A 20,564-nucleotide genomic window follows, 5' to 3' on the forward strand; every position below is an offset into this window, starting at 1 on the left:
GCCACACGTAACATGGAGGCTCCTGGAATGTTTACGTCACTTCCTGTTCCGGAGACAGAGCGGGCGCGGGCATTTTGAAGGTAGTGTTCTCGGCGGGAAATTTGTTTACCGGGCTGTGTATTGCTGTGACGGTGCTCGAGGGGTGAATTCCGGAGACCACTGAGGATTTGTCATCATACAAGAGTGTGGCGGAGGCCGCAGTGCCAGAGATTGACCATCGGGACGGGTACGGAGAAGATATCTGCGGTCATCAGAGCTGCAATCATGTCTGAAAGAAAGAAGAGAGGCAGCAGCCGGGGCACTGTCACCTGGAAGACAGACAGTGAGTACCCACTGGGAGGGTGATCCAGGTGGCATCCTATTATTATCAGACAGACTGGGGTGTTTAGATGTCTTTTCTATCCAGGATCTACAAACATAGCTGACAGCTGGTTCTGATTCTGGGGGCAACCTCAGAGGTAAAAACAATGATTTCCGATCTAAAATATTAAAACCCTTTGATAGGCATGGGAGCTCATTGACTGGGGAATGGGGCAGTTGGGATGTGTGCTCCCTACTCCCTTCTATAAAATGTCCCTCTGGAACCAAACTTGACTTTGTTGGCTATGTACACACAACAAGTGATATAATCGTCTCAGAGCTGATATCGGTCAAGAATCTGGCATGTGTACAGCGCTTGTCCGACATTGTTTGTGGATTTGTCCTGGCGGATCCATTAACGATCATAATACTAACACTAATTCACTAATTTTTTTGTCTTTAGAAAGAATTGTGAAAAACCCTCTCCAACGATAATTATTTAATGTGTGTACGTAGCCCAAGAGTAAAGGGGGCAAGAACCATGTTGCCCCTATTTCTTGGTCAAACTAGACTTCTATCTGCCCCTGAAGATGACAAGGACCATTATTAGGCAAGAGGTCCTCATTCCCACAACATAACCTCCATTGTGGGGGGTCTGTGGCAGGAAGCTTATTTGGAATCTACAAGCACACTATAATAAGTTATCTACTATCCCCCAGGACAATACATGCATACTTACATATCCCTTATCTATTCCCTAAAAAAAAAAAGTGACGCGCCCTAGAATTAAACACACCATACATATTTTTTTGCAGGGTCCAGTAATGTCTCAATAGAAATCCCTCAATGATTCATCCATTGTTGACTTTTCCCTGTGTAGATTAATAGGTTGGCAGAGCTCCTGTCATTGTGTTTAGCAAATCCAGCAATAGGGCACTGGGGACAGCTGTCCCTGGCTGCCTATTTGCTGGTTATGGAAGCACTGTCATGTGTTGCATTCAGCAATAACAGTCCTCTTGCATGATTAGCTGCACAAATGTTAACAAAGATGTTGTGAATTCTGTCATTGTTTACATACATTCAGCCAATCGCACAATGACAGGAGGGCAGCAGCTGGCACTTGATGAATTCTCTATTTAAACATTGTTGGGCCATGCAAAGGTAAGCATTGTTTTTTTATATTTACAGGGTGTTTTATTTCCAGCGCTGTTTTAATGCTTTCTGGGAATGGGTAAGGGATGCTATATACTTTTGTATGCATTAGCTAATGTGAGGGGTCACATATCCAGGTGCCCCCTTTTTAAAGGGTTCGGCAGATTACAAAAAAGCTTACCACTTTCAGACCTTCACAATACAGGGGGTTAAATCATTGGAGGCAGATGGGGGTCTGGTTTTGTCCAAGTATAGGAAGCTACACACTTCTTTGTCCCCTTCTTTCGTTGGCAATCTGGATTCCAGGGGACCTTTTATGGATAGGAAAGGGGACACACACTCTTGCTTTTTTTTTTTTTCAGACTGGTCCCAAGCCTATTAAAGGGTCTGGTTTCAGTATTGGAGTAAACCCCACACTGTGTTTTTTTTTTTTTTTTTTTGTTAAAACAAAGGCTTTTGCAAAGCATCAAAAAAAAAACCTAAAAAGTCCCCACATGGGTTTGTAAACACCTGTAGAAATGTTTGTGTTTACAAGCAGTTCCCATTGAAGTATATTGAAGTAGTAAGGGCAACAACCTCCGAATGTTGCATTGAGCAATTTGAAAAAAGTGCAGCAACATTTCTACCTTTTTCTATATGTCAAATAAAACATCATAAACAGACTTATTTGGTGTAATGTTAATTGTATATTGCAGCTCAAACCCAATAACATCACCACCAGGAAGACATAGGTCCTCCACCAAACTACCAGTAACAATAACTTAGTACTGATAATGGTAGCCCTGGTTATTGCTTCAAAACACATGTGTGAGCCTAATTACTACTACATGTAAGTGTATGAACTGCAGCAGACTGGTGAGAGTTCCTTCATTAGCTGACATAACTGGTGGCCTATACTGTAGGCAAATTTCTGCTGCCATTGACTGTTTTGTTTTACATGGTTTGCATATTGTCTGTTATCAAAATATGAAAAAAAAATAGTATTTGATTTAATTTTATGAGCATCATTTGATAAAACTAACGTCCCCTGAGATCTGCCAAAACACAAGTGGCCAATTTTTATTAAGTCTTAGTTTGGCTGCCAAATATACCCTAATTACATTTACTAACATGACATGCACTGTGTGGAGCGTTCCTGCTGCCATCAATATTTTGTTTCTGTCAAATGGACTTTGACATGCTTTATGTTTTTATGTATGACTTTGTGTGCACTATATCTGGTATTCTTAACAGCCCATATAATATTTTACAGGTATTACTTCTCCACCTACCAGAAGATCTGGAAAAAATTCTCCTCTGCTCAGCAAATCTACTGATAGTCCGGTATAATTTTTATGTAACAAGTTTTGTTTTTTAATCAGTAGCTGTAAAATATCTATGTAACCCAAAGCAGGGCTCTGTCAGGGTAATTAAAAAATGAATCTCTCATCATATTTTTTTATTATATATAAAAAGGTAGATGACCCTTTTATATTAAGCAAAAGCATGCTTTTTTTCTGTAATTTTTTTTTTTTTTTTTTTTTTTAAGAAAAAAAAAGAAAGCCACAGATGTGGTAAGGACTATATAGGACGCTCAGGCCCTGCTTTAATACATATATCATTTATCCCAGGAGGCTTTATGCTGCTCTTTCTGCACATGCCCGATCCTGGCTATGAACAGAAAAGAGGCTTTTCCCCCACAAAAAGTTTGGTGGCCTCCATCAGAGTCTTCAGTATTCAGTATATTTGGGAATGCCTTTGTCCCTGTCACAAGCTACGGCTCCATCCTCCAACATGGCATCACTACAGGACTCAGGGTTAGCAAAGGCTAAGCATGGGCAAATTACGGGTTGGCTTTTAAGTAATGTCCTTTGTTTCTACTGAATGAATTTCCAGATGCACATAAATTTGAGTGCTAAATTCTTTCTGGTTGCTCCATAAATTGATTGCATTTAAGCACAGTGTTATTAAGAAATTTGGGTGTTTAAAAAGCAAATTGTTGGTTCTCAAACTGCCCGTTTCAGACATCTGATTACCTGGCAATAATAATCACTTCAAAGCAAGTATCATGGATAGTAATGGTGTGTTTCCCATTTTAGAGACCTGCACCAGTTATGAAGCTATCAATCACAGCTAAGAAAATCATGCCCAGGAAGACACTGGTAAATAAACTTTTTTGGGTTGATGATTTCTTTCTTTAAGCTTTAAAACCAACCATTATCTAAAATGTTTTTGAACTTGGGCTTACAATCTCTTTTAAAGCCACTGTTAACTAGGTTAGGCTGCTTTTAGGACAACTGCACTTTTAAACATAACCACTCCTTTCAATACATTCAAAAGCACGGGTCCAAAACAATAAACCCTTCCTTATGCTTTTGAAAGCTGCCATCATTGTTATATGGCAAACACTGTTTTTGTTTAGATTCAACCTGTCTGCAGTTGAACAATTTAGAACACAGAGCAATTTAAAAGCAAAGGAGAATTGACAAAAACATGAACACCATTGCCTGTTTGTTTCATTTGGCATTCAACATCTATAAAGTTGCGATCAGCTGATTGCCTGGGTCTCTGGCTCAGAGCCATTATAAAAAAAAAAGTATGCAGGCTTGCCACATTTTTATGACTAAAAGGCTAGTACAGCCTCCGTGTATAATTTATTTAGTGGCAGTGTCTTTACTGACACAGTAATCTGTTTAAAGATCTTTAGGAGTACTTACTGAGGAAAGATGGGATGTTTTCTGATTCTAGAAAACCCATCACTATGTTCTGGGTCTTTTAGCTGTGTAAATAAAAAGTCACATATATAGACCTATATAATATCGAATATTCATTACAACTCCTTGGAAGTTCAAAGCCATGTTGCATCCTATTTTTTCCAGACTGCACTTGCTTCTGCTGAATCTCATCCTAAAACTACTTCCACCATACAACAGACTACTACTACTGTAGCCACTCCTCAACCCACCCCAAAGGTAAGTTTTCTTTAAGTTTAAATAGTTTGGTCCCTGAACCCCTTCATAAGTGGCATATCATACTATTAGCTGCATACTACCCGGGTTTCACTAATGTAACAGAATATTGAAACCTTACCACTATATGTATCCAGGATTGGTTTATTAAAACAACGTTATTGTTCAATTGACAAAGTGGTTAGGTGGCACAAAACATCCGTGCACTATGGGAAATGCAAATGTTGTCTGCTATCCTATGATTGAAGGATCATATCTAAACAGTTTAGATATGAACTTCTTTTTGGTGCATTAGTAGATTTGCAAATAAAACAGTATAAACTTAGTGAGACTACCTCAAGACTTAAATTCAGGTACACCACAAATGTAAAGTATCCACCAAAACCTTCCTTTTCCCCTCTAGATTATGTCCCAGCGTTCTTTTTTAGCACTTGTTTGCTTTTAGTGCTCCAAATCTCATCCTCATCACATCAGAATTTTATAACATTACTGTATTGAAGGCTGCTGTAAACATAGTTTCTGTTGATTTTACCTTGCCTCCAGAACTACCAACCCAATTCAATGCTATCATGTGAGAGAGAACTGAATGCTTAATTGTGATCTTGCAGCCGGAGCTGACAACACTGTGATTTCACTTCACCAAAAGCACTTTGTTGCCAGCCTAGACATGACATGGAAAGCACATACTGTTTTTGGCAGATCATCAAAATGTGCATTGGAGAAAAGTGATAAATGTTTTTTGTTCTTTTTTACTTTTGCCCTGACATAAACTTTAATGTTCATTTACAACACCTCCATAAAAAAGAAAAAATATTAAACTGCATTTGTAATTATCTGTCAGTCATTTTGACTAGAGATCAGTTCTGATATGAATGCCTGAAAAGAAACCCCCCTTGGCAACCAGAGTACACATGTATTTAGAAGCACTGGGTAATCAATATGGATTTCTCTTGCATTTATTATTATTAATAATAATAATAATAATTTTTAATAATTATTATTGCTTTACTCTATTTGGGTAAATATTTCTTCTAAAACATTTTATTTTAATGCATTTCTAGAGGGAATCATGCTTTCTTTTCAGGAATACAGCACTTGGACATTGGAGTATACTAATGTTTTAGAAATATCAATAAATCCTTGAGTCAAGACAAATGATATTTTGAATGTTTTTAATTTGTGTTTGTTTTTTTATCCTTATAATTTAGGTTTCCAGTGGTACACCTGCTCTACGAAGAAGTTCAAGGGTGAGTGACTTCTGTTCTGCAGTTATTCCAGTACTGTACCCCTGTGCCCCCAGACGTCTGCAGTGTTCAATAATTATTTTGTAATCAGTACAATTCTGTATGTGTTCCTTGGCTTTCTTGGCTCAACTCTGCACTTTCACAGTAGCAAGATAAAATTACAAGAAAACTATGAGCCTACAAGAAAACTCTTTGAGCCTGGAGGCTTTTAAAATACACCAGTTGTTAGATAAATATTGAGAACAATTCTAGTTACAGACGCAAACAAGTTTAGAACTATGTTGCTTGCTTTATTTATTAAAGCTGAGCAATTACAGCCTACATATATTTTTATAAATGTGATGTTGTACTTTTATTGTGCTTGCTCACTGTTTGGCCTCCGCCGCAAGTTGCCGGCCGGCATTAGGCCGGATTGGCCAGGGGGCATTAGGCCAGAACAAATTACCGGCTAGGCCTTATCTGGCCTAAAGGCCTAAGTTTGCCAACCCCTGATATGGATGGAAGATTGGAGGATCTTTAAAAATCAGTTTAGGGAACTAGGTTTCAAGCTGAAGAAAAGGACCTCCAAGGCTATATTCTCTGGAATATTGCCAGTGCCATGCGCAACACAGGAAAGGCAGAGGGAGCTCAGGCAGCTAAACGCATCGCTTAAGTCCTGGTGTAGAAGGGAAGGGTTTGGGTTCATAGAGCACTGGGATGACTTGTCATTGGGGTACAACCTGTATGCCAGAGATGGTTTGCACCTAAATGAAAGGGGGTCTGCTGTGCTAGGGGAAAGACTTAGGGGAAAATGGTAGAGGGATTTTTAAACTAGGACGGGGGGGGGGGGGGACAGTCAAATAAGGTGGCAGAAAGGTTAGTCAGGGGTCAGACACTAGTGGAGGGTGGATTGGGGATAGTTGAGGGGAGGACAATGGATACCTGTAAGGAGCTTTCCATGTTACAAACAAACATTGGATTGTGCAGTACTAAAAAACAAAAGGATTTGGCAAACAATGATGGTAAAAGCAGCAGTGGTTTAAAGAGCCTGTTTACCAATGCTAGAAGTCTAGCAAACAAGATCGGGGAGTTGGAAGCCTTAATGAGTGAGGAGGATTATGACTTAGTTGGTATTGCTGAATCCTGGCTTTGTTCTTCGTATGACTGAGCTGTCAATATTCTTGGGTATACTCTCTTTCGTAAAGAGAGAGTCAAACGAAAGGGTGGTGGTGCCTGTCTGTATGTGAGAAATGATCGTAAAATGAATGTGAAAGAAGAAATTGCAGATGGAACAAGCAATGAGGTTGAGGCATTATGAGTGGAGTTTAATGTGGGGTTGAATAACACACAATGATTGGAGTCTGCTATAGGCCCCCCAGTGCTAAGAAGAAATAGAAAATCAACTACTAGCACAGATAGAATAAGCAGCAAAAGTGTTTTAATCATGGGGGATTTCAACTACCCTGACATTGACTGGAGATAAAATTATCTCCAGTCAATACAGTACAGTGGTACAGTTTATAGAAGCCCCAACTAGAAATGATACTCTGCTGGACCTAGTTCTTTCTAACAAGGCAGAGCTTATACCACATGTGCAAATAAAAGAGAATCTGTGTATAATTGACCATATTATGATTTCATTTATTGTAAGCTGTAAACGGGAAGCAAAAACAGGAAAGCAAATTTTCCATTATTAAGGTTGGCTCTCTGTGACTTGGACTGGGAGACAATATTGTCCTCAAAGAACACAGAACAGAAATGGTAATGTTTCAAGTCTGTTCTACAAAAGAAAACTGAAAAATTTATTCCAATGGGTAATAGGTTTTAATTTTAGCCTCTTAAACTTATGTGGCTCACAGCTGATGTTAAAAAAGCCGTAAGGGACAAGAAAAGGGCATTCCAAAAATATAAAAATATAAATATGAAGGATCACCTTCATCATTTGAAACCTATAAAGAATATAACAAAAGATGTAAAAAGGAGATACAATAAAGACAGATTGCAAAGGAAAGTAAGGCAAACCCCCAAATTTTTTTAAAATATATTAATAGGAAAAAGATCAGATCTGAGCATGTAGGCCCCTTAAAGGATGTCACTGGGTTGTTAACTGGGGATAAAGACAAGGCAGATTTACTAAACACTTTTTATTAGCTCTGTGTACACGAAAGAAAAAGGCAAAGCTCAGGACCAAATTCATATTAGCAATGTCACTGCCTTAAATGAGTCACAATGACTCAGAATTTATATGATTGAGAAACAGCTGTGAAAAATTAAGGTAGACAAAGCATCAGGACCTGATGGATTACATCCATGTGCCCTTAAAGAGCTGAGCTCAGTTATTTCAAAGCCATTATTTCTAATTTTTAGAGACTCTTTAGTCACTGGCAAGATACCGATGGATTGCCGTAAAGGCCAATGTGGTTCCTATCTTCAAAAAGGGAACAAAGTAATTACCAGGTAACTACAGACCCGTTCATTTAATGTTCATAGTTGGAAAGGTCTTAGTGAGTTTGATAAAGAACCACACAGAGGAGTTTCTGCTAGAAAATAATAATATAGGTAAATAGTCAGCATGGCTTCAAGACAGAAGATGTCAAACAAATTTACTCTCTTTTTATGAGGAAGTAAATAAACGGGTAGACAGTGGAATAGCAGTTGATATAGTGTACTTGGAGTTTGCTAAAGCATTTGACACTGTACTCCACAGACAGTTAATATGCAAGTTAGGGGTGATAGGTTTAGAAAAGTCAATCTGTAAATGGATGGAGGACTTGCTTAAAGTTTGCATCCAGAGAGTTGTAATAATGATTCATACTCTGAGTGGTCTAAGGTTATTCGTGGTGTACCCCAGGGTTCAGTGTTGGAACCTTTACTGTATAACATTTTTTTTATAAATGATATAGAGTTTGGGATTAAAAGTACCAATTCTGTTTGCAGATGTCTCCAAACTATGTAATGGAATTAAGTCCATACAGGATGTCTATAATCAAACCTGGATGTACTGTTTGATTACGCAGCCATGTGGCAAATGACATTTAATATAAATAAATGTAAAATTATGCACTTGGGAGCTAACATGCATGCTTCATACTGTCTAGGAGGGGGGGATACATTTGGGGGAGTCAGAAATGGAAAGGATCTGGGGGTTCTGGTAGATCATAGACTTAATAACAGCATGCAGTGCCAAGCTGCAATATCTAAAGCTAGTAAAGTACTTTCTTGCATTAAAAGAGGAATAGACTGCAGAGTTGGAGACAGTATCCTGCCCCTGTACAAAGCATTGGTCAGAACAAATCTGGAATATGCAGTCCAGTTTTGGGCACCAGTTCACAAAAAGGACATTGTTGAATTGGAGAGAGTGCAGAGAAGGGCAACTAAATTAATAAAACGAAAGGAGGAGCTAAGCTATGAGGACAGATTAGCTGAACTGAATCTATTCTCCCTTGAGAAGAGACGTTTAAGGGGGAATATGATCACCCTGTATAAATTTATAAATGGTCCATATAGAGAACTCTCTTTTCCATTATTCACTTTGAGATCATTACAAAGAACTGGGCACTCTTTGCGTCTGGAGTAAACGAAGTTTATGCTCCGGATAAGGAATGGATTCTTCACTGCAAGCTCTGTGAAAATGTGGAATCAGCTCCCTCTGGAAGTAGTTTCAGCAACTACTATAGATTGGTTTAGGAGAAAGGGAGGGATTGCAAATGACAGACTAGTACAGACAGTGATACAGGAGGAGACCACCCTGCCCTGAAGAGCTTACAATCTAGTAGGTGGGGGAATTTCACACACACAATAGGATGGGAGATATGTAGTGGTGGGAAGTAGTGATGGTTTCAAAAGACAGAAGAAGACGGGTAGGCAAGTTTGAAAAAAATGGGTTTTGAGTAGTTAGAGGATAGGGAGTGGTCCAGTGAAGGTTTCTTTAGGATAGGGAGAATTATGGCATGTTTAAAAGCTGAGGGGTATTTACCAGTAGAAAGGGAGAGGTTGAATAGTTCGGTTAGGGCAGGGTCCAGGGTGGAGGAATGGGCACAGAGTTGATCAGAGGGAATTGGGTCACGTGGACATGTAGTAGACGGAGATGATGAGAGAAGAGTTAAGACTTCGTCCACAGTAACAGGGCAAGAGGGAGGCCAGTGATGATTTACAGGTGGAATGGGTGGGTATGGTTGGAGTGGCTTGGTGGGCGGAGACATCATGTCTGATTTTGTCTATTTTATCTCTAAAGTAGGTGGCAATGTTTTGGCCAGAGAAGGATGTTGTGGGGGGCGAGCAGGTGTGGGGTTTAGGAGGGAGTAATTGTAGAGAAGAGGTTGCGTGGGTTGTAGGCTTGAGAGGAAATGACTGTGGAGAAATAATTTTGTTTGGTGACAGTGAGCTCTGTGTTAAAGCTTTGAAGCTTGGCTCTGTAGTCCATGAAGTCAGCGCTGAGGCCAGATTTCTTCCACTTGCGCTCAGCTGCACGAACAGACTTTTGTAGCTGTTTGGTGTGATTGTTGTGCCAGGGTCGGGGGTTGGCAGGGCGGGGGTAGCGGAAGGTTGCAGGAGCAACATTATCCAATGCCAGGGAAAGAGAGTGGTTTAACACGGTGGCAGCTTCATCTGGGGAGGTGATTATGGAGAGGGAGGGGGAATCTAACTAGGTATTAAGGCTTGAAAGTAAAAAAAAACAGTGACTGTTGATCCTGGGAACATCCAATTGCCTCATGGAATCAGGAAGGAATTTTTTTTCCCTGTTGAAGCAAATTGTACCAGGGTTTTTTTTGCCTTCCTCTAGACCAACTATGTCTTATAGGGTTTTATATCTGGGATATGTTTGTTTCCCTAGTGGTTGAACTTGATGGACTTATGTCTTTTTTTCAACGTAACCTTTTATGTAACTATGTAACTGTGTGATTTTTGACATGTATTTTTCTTTCTTTAGATATCGCCAAGCTCAGAAAAAGAAAATGTAGTCCTTGACAAATCTCGAGATGTCTCTATTAGACCTAAGGATCAATCTGTTTATGAAATTGATGTCCTGTCTCCTATTCCCCTAAACATCCCTCAGTCTCCCTCCTATGAAGATAAGGCGAAGGTGATGTTTCAGAAAGTGCGCCGTTCCTACAGCCGCTTGGAAATGTCATTGAATGGTGGCTCATTTCTGTACAGTCCCACCAGAGATACTGACTCTTCAGATACTTCCACTCCAAATCCACCCCCGAAAGCAGGGCGTAGGTCACTTTTTGGGTTTGATAAACTTCTTAGCTCTGAGAGTGCAGAGGAAGAATCAAAGAAAAAGGGAGATGAAGAGGAAATAAAACGGGCAAATAATGAAAGTGCAAGTGGAATGTCAATAGGACTCTCTGTGGAAAAACCAGATCCTAATATCCCTGGAGTAGCATTAGTTAAGCAGAAGAAAAGGAAACGCAAGATTCCACAAATTGAGGTGAGAATAAAGGTTATTATTAAGGTTTTCCTTCTTCATTGTCAGTTTCGCTCCTTCATTCGCCCACTCTCTGTATCTATTGTTGAGCTTCATCCACCTATTTAAAGATAAGATCAGCAGTAGGGATCTGCATTAGTTGTAGCTTTCTCTGCTCATTCTGCTCCAACCTCCTCACTAGGGTCAGGGAGCAGCATGGTAGGTTCCAGCACTATTTCTGTCTAACCTGTTTTTTTTATACTCTGTAACTTGCTGCTTGAGAAACCATTAGGAAAGGTCAAATAAATCTTAAAATAGTTTAAACAAAAAAAAGCATTATTATTAATTTCCTTTTCTCTTTTAACCTTTTGTCTGCCCCAGTTGAGTTATCTTGTGTGAGATACGCAGTGAAAAAAAAAGCCCCAGCTGGGTTCACTGGTATTGCTGTGAATGCTTGTGACCCAATCATAAGAAATTGGCTACTAGCAGCTATGAGGGTACCGTGCAAAAAAAAAAAAAAAAAAAAATTCAAGTCTTCACGACCAATGGTTTAGGAGAACGAACACCCACACACCCACTGTGGATTAACTTCTCAAGACAGTTTTACATTTTATAGAATACTAGCTGATTACCTGGCATTGCCTGGGTATTTATTTATTACAATCCTATATTATACAGGAAAATGAATCAAATAAAGCTTTAGTGTTAAATCATAGAAATGTTTTTTTTATAAGTTTTAAAAGTATAAGTACAATTAAATTAAAATAACCTAAATTAATGGCATATGTTGCAATGCAGTTTTAATAAGAACATTCTGCTCATAAAACATCCTTTGTAACTTTATGACAATCTGAAATTTTGTTCCTGAGATGTAGGTGCATTTCTGGTCAGTTTTTATTAGTTCGTTCGTAAACTATAGTTGTAGAAATTTTGGTGATTGATCTGGCAGCGGAAGTAACGATCCTGTTTTATGGTAAATTAGCCCTTGCACCGTGAATATGGATGGAAATCCAGGCTGTTGAACAACTGATGTGGTACTTGCAGATATGTAATTAAAAAGTTCTTGTGGTGTTTGCAGAGTTTGACTTTTCCTTTTTTACAGCAACTACCAGGAGACTCAGATTTAAACTTCTTGGCTTGACAATAACTACAAACCATTTCCATTTTTCCGATAGTAACACTTGCATGCTGCGAATAGTCTTTATTTGGATCATAGTGGAATCCTTCCAATGCTAAGCTAAAATGTTGTGCAGTCCGTGATCATCTGGCTCTTTCTCTTATTTGTGTACTCGGGATTCACCCTGTTGTACTGTCTCTAAAGCTCTAGATGTAGTAGCTTTTTCTCTCATCTGCTGTACTTGGGTCTCACGCTGTTGTACTGCCTCTAAAGCTCTAGAATGTAGTAGCTCTTTCTCTCATTTCTTGTACTCGGAACTCATTCTGTTGTACTGTCTCTGAAGCTCCTTCGTGCAGCATGGCAAGTCTTCCATTCCTGTCCTCAGGATTTTCTTGTCTACGGTGTTGTTTCATTGTTTTTGCCTTTGATTGCACTCGGCCCATTGCCTTACATTTCCTCGAAGGTATTACAGGCCAGAAATTTGTAAAAGAATCCCAAAAAGTATGCCCTAATCTGCTTAAAGCATCACCACATTTTTAACATTATATAAAAGAGTGACTTTTCCTTTTTTTATAATGGGGGAAAAAAGAATTGTGTTTTGTTTTTACACTTTTTTTTTTTGAGGACCTCTCCCCTTCCATCTTTACTGCTATGGTAAAAAACTAAAGGGGAAATCTCCGCAGCCTCCTGGGATGTTTGTGTCACATATCCCAGATGGCTGTGGGATGTTCCTTCTGCGCATGCATCCTCAGAGGCTTTAATATAATGTAAAAAAAAGAAAAAAAAATGCTTAATCTCATGCATGTGCAGTGAACATCAGAAAAAGGAGGGAAGCTAAGCTTTAAAATTCTTCAAAATTAGTAATGGGCATTATTTAGACAAATGTTCACTTTAGGAAATGATAAATAGAAAATTAGCACCTATTATTGCATATGGGGGCTACCATTGTTAACTTGTAATTTCAGATGCAAAGTGTATGTTCAATGTGTGTCCATTTCTGTGTAAAAATGTCTAATAGTAGTTTTGTTATAATGCTGTTGTGTTTCTGTTCCTCTCTTTCAGAAATCTGATCTTGATGAATGGGCTGCTGCCATGAATGCCCAGTTTGAAGAAGCTGAAAAATTTGACCTAGTAGTAGAGTGACAGAAACCTTACTGCTTTGGGCCCTATCTTGTACATATATTCCCTATAGAATTTTAGTTACATATTGTATTTCTTATTTACATACTGCATTGTCCTCGTTTTGTATGTATGGGTTTAGACAGATGTCAGGTGGTTTTATGCTAAATATATCTTGTAATAAGGCTTTTTCTGTTTCTTTTATCTGTAATTGTTGACCAAGAAATTAAGACATCAAGAAAAACAACACTCGTGTAATCTAATGTGTGCATCCTAGTAATTGGGATTAGTTCATCTAATCGAACCAATGTTATTAATGTAGTAATTACTGCTGTCATGACAGTGTGGAAGGAAATTCTGGAAACCTGGAAATACACTAAGAAAAAAAGTGAATGCACTGTATGCATTATACATATGTGTACACAACACCTTTTAATGTGTGAAAAAAAATACCCAATTGTTGCTTGGTTTTTCTTTAATTGCTAGTGTGATCAAGCATAAGCCCACAAACAGCAAATCATTTTTTTTATTTTTATTTTTTGGTAAAGCTAAGGCTATGTTTATTTGCAACTATGAAAGTATCAAAACACACACAAAATAATATATTTATTTATTATATAAATTTATATTTCACTTTGTTACATTTATCAGAAATTTTAACCCTTGATATCAACAAACAAGGCATCAATCAAAACCGATAACCTAAAGCCTAGACATTTTCTGCAGCTACAAAAAAATCATTAAAACTACTGCTAAGGAAATGTAAGTATTTGACCGTCTGGTTATAGTGGCACCTGGCTAAGACTGGGATATATTAGGCAGCAAGTGAAGATATGTTGTCATTGGGAAAACTAATCAAAAGCAGTATTTTCCCAAGAAATGTTTTTTTAAGCTGTGTGGGAAGAAGTTGTATGCAGGTGAAAGCCCCTGTATTGTGATCTAACTTTACAGTAACCTCACAAAAACAGCCACTAGGTAAATGGAAAGTTCTGGCTATTCCGCCAAAGGGGAGGAACACAGACATAGATCTGAGCAACTTTTGAAATTGTTAGGGGTAGACAACTGACGGAGCATCTCCAAAATTGTATGCAGTATTCAATGGTTAGTACCTACTGGAGAAATCCAAAGAATGACAAACTGGAAAAGGGTGCATAAGACTGAAATCTTTCCCCTTTAAGAAAAAAAAGTTGCATTAAAGACACGCTTGGGAGCTCCGAACCCTATTCTGCTCTGATTTGGAAAGTTCCACCATCTGTAGAGAAATTGTCTGAATCCCCAATACCCTCATGTTTGTGGTAGGTCAAAACGCAGAAACTGTTGAAATGTGCATGTTAGAGGGCCTGAATGTTTGAGCTGCAAAAATACTAAAAAAGGTTGGGTAGACATCTGAAGGTGCTTGCTTTGTAATACATCATGTCTTCTCTTTTCATGTCCAGGTGCACCGGTTGCCATTTTGATTTTAGTTGATTTGGTAGCGCATGGGCTGGCATAGACTACACAGATAAGGAATTTAGATTGAATTAGTGCTGGTATTGTTTGTTCTAATTTTTACAAAGTAGTACAGCCACTATCTGGGTGACAGCCCAGTAGACTGCAACTTTTAACAATGACTACTTATTTCTATTTTTACGTTATATTTCAATATTTTTATTATTATGTTTTTTCAAAAATGGCAATATAACCAAGACAGTACAAGTGATGAACAAAGACACATAAAATATGCATGTAAAAAACACAACAAACAATGCACAAACACAGTAATTGGCTAAAGTCCAGGCTAATCAAAAAGTTATAGAAAACGTCGCAAACATGCTGAGAAGAAATAATAAAACAAAGAAAAACAGTGTTTGAACATTGTAGTGACATAATTGTGTCGCAACCGTAAACATAAGAAAACAACAAACAAAAAGGGAAGGGGGAGGGGAAATAGAAGAAGTATGAGATGCTGGAGTGAAGACTTCACTATATCTGTAAGTAACTTTATACAGATCACTGCCTATGTGCTGGCAAAAGGAATCCAGGCTTCCCAAATGTCATCAAATTTGACTAGTGAGTTCTTTAGAGTATGGGTAAGTTTATCATTTACCATAACCCAGTTCAATTTGGTAAAAATGGGATCTAATGAAATTGAGGATGACTTCCAAGCTGTAGCCAATGAAATTCTACCCGCTAGTAAAATCATCTCGATCAATTTCATCGCAGGTCTGGGAAAGGTCACGGTCAACTTGTTGAATAGGGCTGCCTCCACGGTGCTATGAATCTCACGCTGTAAAATTCTAGAAATCAGTTTAAATACCTCGTCCCAAAATTTCCTAGCAATCGGACAGGACCACCAGATATGAAGCATTGAACCTCTAGAATTGCAGCCTCGGAAACATAAGGGGGAGACAAATGGGAACATTTTTGCCAGTCTATCTGGAATGAGATACCATCTAAGCGTGACTTTATAGTTGGCTTTCACCAACGCGGAGTTCAGGGAGACCTTAGATAGCGAGTAAACAGTATCCTACCAATCTTCCAATTCCCATGTGGTACCCAGTTTGGCTTTCCAGTCTAACATATATTTAGATTTACTAGAAGGGCCGACTAAGGCTGAATAAATAATAGAAATTTGCCCTCTTGTGGAGGCTATTAATGAACAAGTGCTTTCAAATGGGGAGGATCGTATGAGTCTCAGGGCCTGTCTGATTATTGTGTTGATAAACTAAATCAATTGTCTACCGAAAATGTTCTGTTGGAGGGATTTCACGTTTACTGGTCAAGTAATCCCATAAAAGCACCGCATGAATATCTATCAAATCTTTCACTCTTCTAAAGCCCTTTAAGATCCACCAAAAATTTTTTTTAAGTGCTGGCCTGGCGGAAAATCCGGGTTATTCCAAAGCGGAGTTAGAGGTTTGTGTTGGGAGGATAACTTTGGGTGATTGCTGTATTTATCCCAGAGCTGAATGGAGTGAGACAGTGCCGGGCATTTTATAGTCCCTCTCGGCTTATTCTTGCGCCACATAGGAGATTCTATAGAACCCAGGAAACCATCCTGATTCTCTATCTCAACCCATTGAGTTCGGGCTCCATGCAAGGTACTCAGTGAGAGATGTGCCACCTGTGCCGCCACATAATAGTATTTAAGATGAGGTACTCCCAAGCCACCCATTTGCTTAGGAGCAAATAGAGTATCTTTACAGATTCTGCTCTTTTTACCTGCCTAGAAAAACTTCATTATTTTTGATTGAAGGAGTACAATCTCCTTCAAGGGGACCTGAATTGGAAGAGTGTGAAATAGATAAAGTAGCCTAGGACAGGGGTCAGAAACCTTTACTATCAAAAGAGCCATTTTGCCTCCTCTTCCACTAAAGAAAAATAGTCTGGAGCTGCAAAACATAACACAGTTTATAAACTTTTAAAAGTTGTAATATTTTTTTTAATTTTACCTGTTACAACAAGTGTGCATGTGTAGGCCTACTTTGAAATAAATTAAACACTGAACTATGCCCCTAGAAGCCTCCAGCTTTTAACGTATCATCCTGTTACACGCCCCGTGGTAGATTTATTTCACTGGTAGATTTTTTTCATTAGAACACCGGATAGGGAATCCCCCTTCTCCGCAGTGTCTTGGGAGGAAGGGGATCCCCCATCAGGGATCTCCCCGCGGCAGCCGTAGGGAGCCACAACAAGGAGGCTGAAGAGCCGCAGGTTGCAGACCCCTGGCCTAGGAAGTAGATTCATTTTGACAGCAGCAATCCTTCCCAGCCATGATGGAGGTGAATGGGACCACCGTTGAAGGTCCGCATAGAGTTTCCTGAGCAAAGGAGTATAGTTTAGCCTATAAAGGCTACTGTAGGAGGGGGGACAGCTGGATACCCAAGTACTGGATGGAATCTTCACTCCAGCTGAAACCAAATTTTCTCTTGATCGCTGCCAGCAACCCTAAGGGAACATTTATATTAAGAGCTTGGGATTTGGCTTTATTTTACCTGTAGGCCTGAGCATAAGAGAAAAATCATCTAAAAGTTAAAAGAGGTTGGGCAAGGTGGTAGTTGGGGAAGTGACAAACATCGTTATATTTGTGTTCAACTTGACCACAACTTCCACAACCACAAATATTAAATTCCTTTAATATTTGGGTCCATTCGCATGGCTATCGCGAGTGGTTCGATTGCTAGGGCAAACAGGAGGGGGGGAAGAGGACATCCCTGTCTGGTCCCCCTTCTAATCAGAATAGCTTTAGAAAGGAATCCTCCGAGCGATATTTTCGCTTCCGGGGAACCATAAAGAGCAAGCAACAAATTAGTAAAATGGGAGCCAAAATCCATACTGGAAAATACCTTAAACAGATATTACCAGAAAACACTGTCAAAGGCCTTTTGGAGGTCGAGAGAAATCAGCATTGCCTGGCGTTGAGGGCCCCCGTCCCAGCTGGAGTTTACTACTGATATGAGGTCAATTGCCCTTCTTGTTTGGTCAGGGGCCTGCCTGTGTTGCATGAAGCCCACCTGGTCCGAATGGATATAGCCTCCAAAAGAAGAACCCAGTCGAATTGAAAGATCTTCGTCATCTTCGAGTTTAAGGTCACAATTATTCAAAGAAATAATGGCCTATAATTGGCTACTTTCGAATCATCTGTCCCTGGTTTGGGAATCACAAACCTTTATAAATGCTCTCTTAACATCGCCTAAGAGAGGGTGCCCCTCCCTCAGAAAATTAAAATAATCAACCAAATGCGGAGCCAAAACTGAACTAAATGTTTTATAGTACAAATTAGAAAAGCCATCCGGGCCAGGTGAGCTGCCCATTTTAAGAAATCTAAAAATGCCATCAAATTCCTCAGTCGTAAAGGGCCTTTTCAAGATTTCTTTATGTTTGGAATTCAATTTTGGAAGGTTAAGATTTCGAAGAAACCCCATCAATTCCATCTCGAGAAATCGAGTTTTTGGAACTGTATAAATGGCCAAAAAAAGTCCTCAAAAACTGATAAGATTTTTTCTGGGTTTTGTGACAACCTACCATCCTTGATCTTAATTTTAGGGAGGATGTGGGTCATAGGTCTAGGGCTAAGTTTATTAACTATAAGGCTGCCCGGCTTATCACTCCAAAGGAAAAATTTGTGTGCTGCCCAACGTATAGATTTCTCTGCCCTAGTTGTGAGAATTAAATTGAGTTCAGTGCGCTTGGCCTCCAGTTGGGACTTCGACCCAGAAAGAGGATCGTTTTTGTGTTGTAACTGTAGCCTGTGGTATTTAAGACGGTCATCAATAAGTTTTATAAGCCTTTTTGCGTGAGGAACCTATTTTGATCATTTCACCCCTAATATATGCTTTATGGGCTTCCCAATTAAAAGCCGGGGATGTATCGCTAGAAATATTAATCTGAAAAAAAACACGTAAAATGTTTTCTATTTCTCCTCGTACCAATGTATCTGAACTTTCATTAAGTCTCCATCTAAACCCGTCTTGGGTCCTGCAAAAGCCCGTTAGGTATATGGCTAAGGGATCATGGTCAGACCAGGGAGTTGACAAAATTCGGCCCCCTAGTAAGCCTGGAAGCATGTGGGACTGGACAAAACCATGATCAATGCAGGAGTACTGATTATGGGCCACTGAGAAGTAGGTGTAGTCCCTGACTGATGGGTTCATTTCCCGCTAAGTATCTATGAGGTCATATTTTCTCAACAAAAGAGAGAGACCATGACTCTTCTTGGGGGGGTCTCTATATCTGCTTAAACTGGTTTTATCTAAAATATGATCAGGAGCTAGATTAGAGTTACCTATCAGGATAAGAGAGCCTTTCACTTTAGGCCATACCCGGTAAGGTGTGAAAAAACCCCAATTGGCCCTCGTTGGGTGCATAGTGGGAAACTACAGTAATTAGCTGCGCACCAACATAACCGATTACCAGCTAAAAACCTACCTCCTGGGTCTCTAAAGACCTCTTGAGGTGCAAAATTCAAGCTCTTTCTAAAACACAGTAGGACCCCACATTTCTTCTTGCCGGAATTTGCATTGTAAAAAATGGGATAGTTTCTATGAAAGTACCTCGGGACAGGATTGATGGAAAATGTGTTTCCTGCAAAGCTAAGATATCAACCTTCAGGGAGTTGTAGTAATGGAATATTTTGGACCTCTAAATCGGAGAATTAAGACCCTGAACATTATGTGAGAGCAATGTTAGCTTGGGAGAAGTTCTATTTTTACTTTAAAGGGTCAGTCCTCCTAATACCTATAGTTGCTGTTGGAATAAATCTTCTTCATAAAATTCTTCATCAGTAAGATCTGTGCACCTAAAAGTCAGTTTGAGTGCCCCACATCTCTAGCTGAGTTTTTCGTACACTCCACATCCCTTTTTTGGTTGAGGACTGAGGTGAGAAGAGAACTGGAAGCAAGTTCACATGTAAAAAGAGAATTTGTTTTCCCACTAGGTTCAACAATCTGGTTTATTATGATTCTGTGGGTGTTTCATACAGAAAGCTACTGCCTTCACATCCTCCCAGACCTTGGAGAAGAAATATACATTGTAAAGTTGTAAAGGTAGCTATGCAGTAAAAAAAAAAAAAAAAAAAAAATATATATATATATATATATATATATGGTATGAATCAAGTAGAAAAGAGACAAGAATTTTTGGCAGCAAAGTAAGGTGTATTTTTCAAAAAAGTACAACACGAGTGACACATATTTCATTACATCAAAAGCAAACATGGTAAAATCACAGTTGGACTGTGAAGGCATCCCTTGATAGGGATATGCCTTGCTTTCTAAATATAGAATCATCTGACCAAGTGTTGCAACAAAGGTACATAAACTCACAAATCTCAATCCCAATGCGTTTCGCCAGATGGCTTCATCAGGGCATATGCAAGGAGCGTCTGTACAGTAAGGTATAAACAAAAATAATTATGACTATTGTAATGAATCATACATAATAACACAAGAGTGACAGGTCAGATCAAGATTATATAACTCATGACTAAGCAGGTGTACCTGCTTCATGTTCCTGCATTATGTATAAATCAATATGTCTCATTACTTTATATTGATATGCACAACATATATATTTATCCATATATAGTAATCTACATATAAGCACAAAATCATGTCAAGTTTGTTATGAAAGGAGAAAATCTAGTATTCTTTTGCTATTTGTTGGTTGACAAAGAGATTTTCTAATCACCTATCATATCCAATGTATTCTATAACAAAAAGCATCATTTATCAGCCTTATGATATATAAATTGGTCATTATGAAAAAAGGAGAAAAATCAACTTACACATTTGTGAAGATGACAAATATGTACAAAA

At 39.0% G+C, this 20,564-nt stretch overlaps 1 protein-coding gene across 3 annotated transcripts; it reads left to right on the forward strand.

Moving 5' to 3' along the window:
- The first annotated feature begins 56 nt into the window (after positions 1 to 56).
- On the forward strand, positions 57 to 13,516 carry CDCA5 (cell division cycle associated 5). Of its 3 annotated transcripts, none has more exons than XM_072421351.1 (7): positions 57 to 322; positions 2,705 to 2,775; positions 3,531 to 3,593; positions 4,311 to 4,403; positions 5,609 to 5,647; positions 10,554 to 11,057; positions 13,213 to 13,516. In XM_072421351.1, exons 1-7 carry the CDS (start codon positions 265 to 267, stop codon positions 13,291 to 13,293), a joined length of 909 nt encoding a protein of 302 aa, XP_072277452.1. In that variant the 5' UTR covers positions 57 to 264; the 3' UTR covers positions 13,294 to 13,516. The 3 variants fall into 3 exon arrangements, with proteins under 3 accessions (XP_072277452.1, XP_072277453.1, XP_072277454.1); XM_072421353.1 differs by lacking the exon at positions 57 to 322 and adding an exon at positions 401 to 458; XM_072421352.1 differs by lacking the exon at positions 3,531 to 3,593.
- The last annotated feature ends 7,048 nt before the right edge of the window (positions 13,517 to 20,564 follow it).

The sequence above is a fragment of the Pyxicephalus adspersus genome, chromosome 9 (genome assembly GCF_032062135.1).
Source record: "Pyxicephalus adspersus chromosome 9, UCB_Pads_2.0, whole genome shotgun sequence".
Lineage (NCBI taxonomy): Eukaryota > Metazoa > Chordata > Amphibia > Anura > Pyxicephalidae > Pyxicephalus > Pyxicephalus adspersus.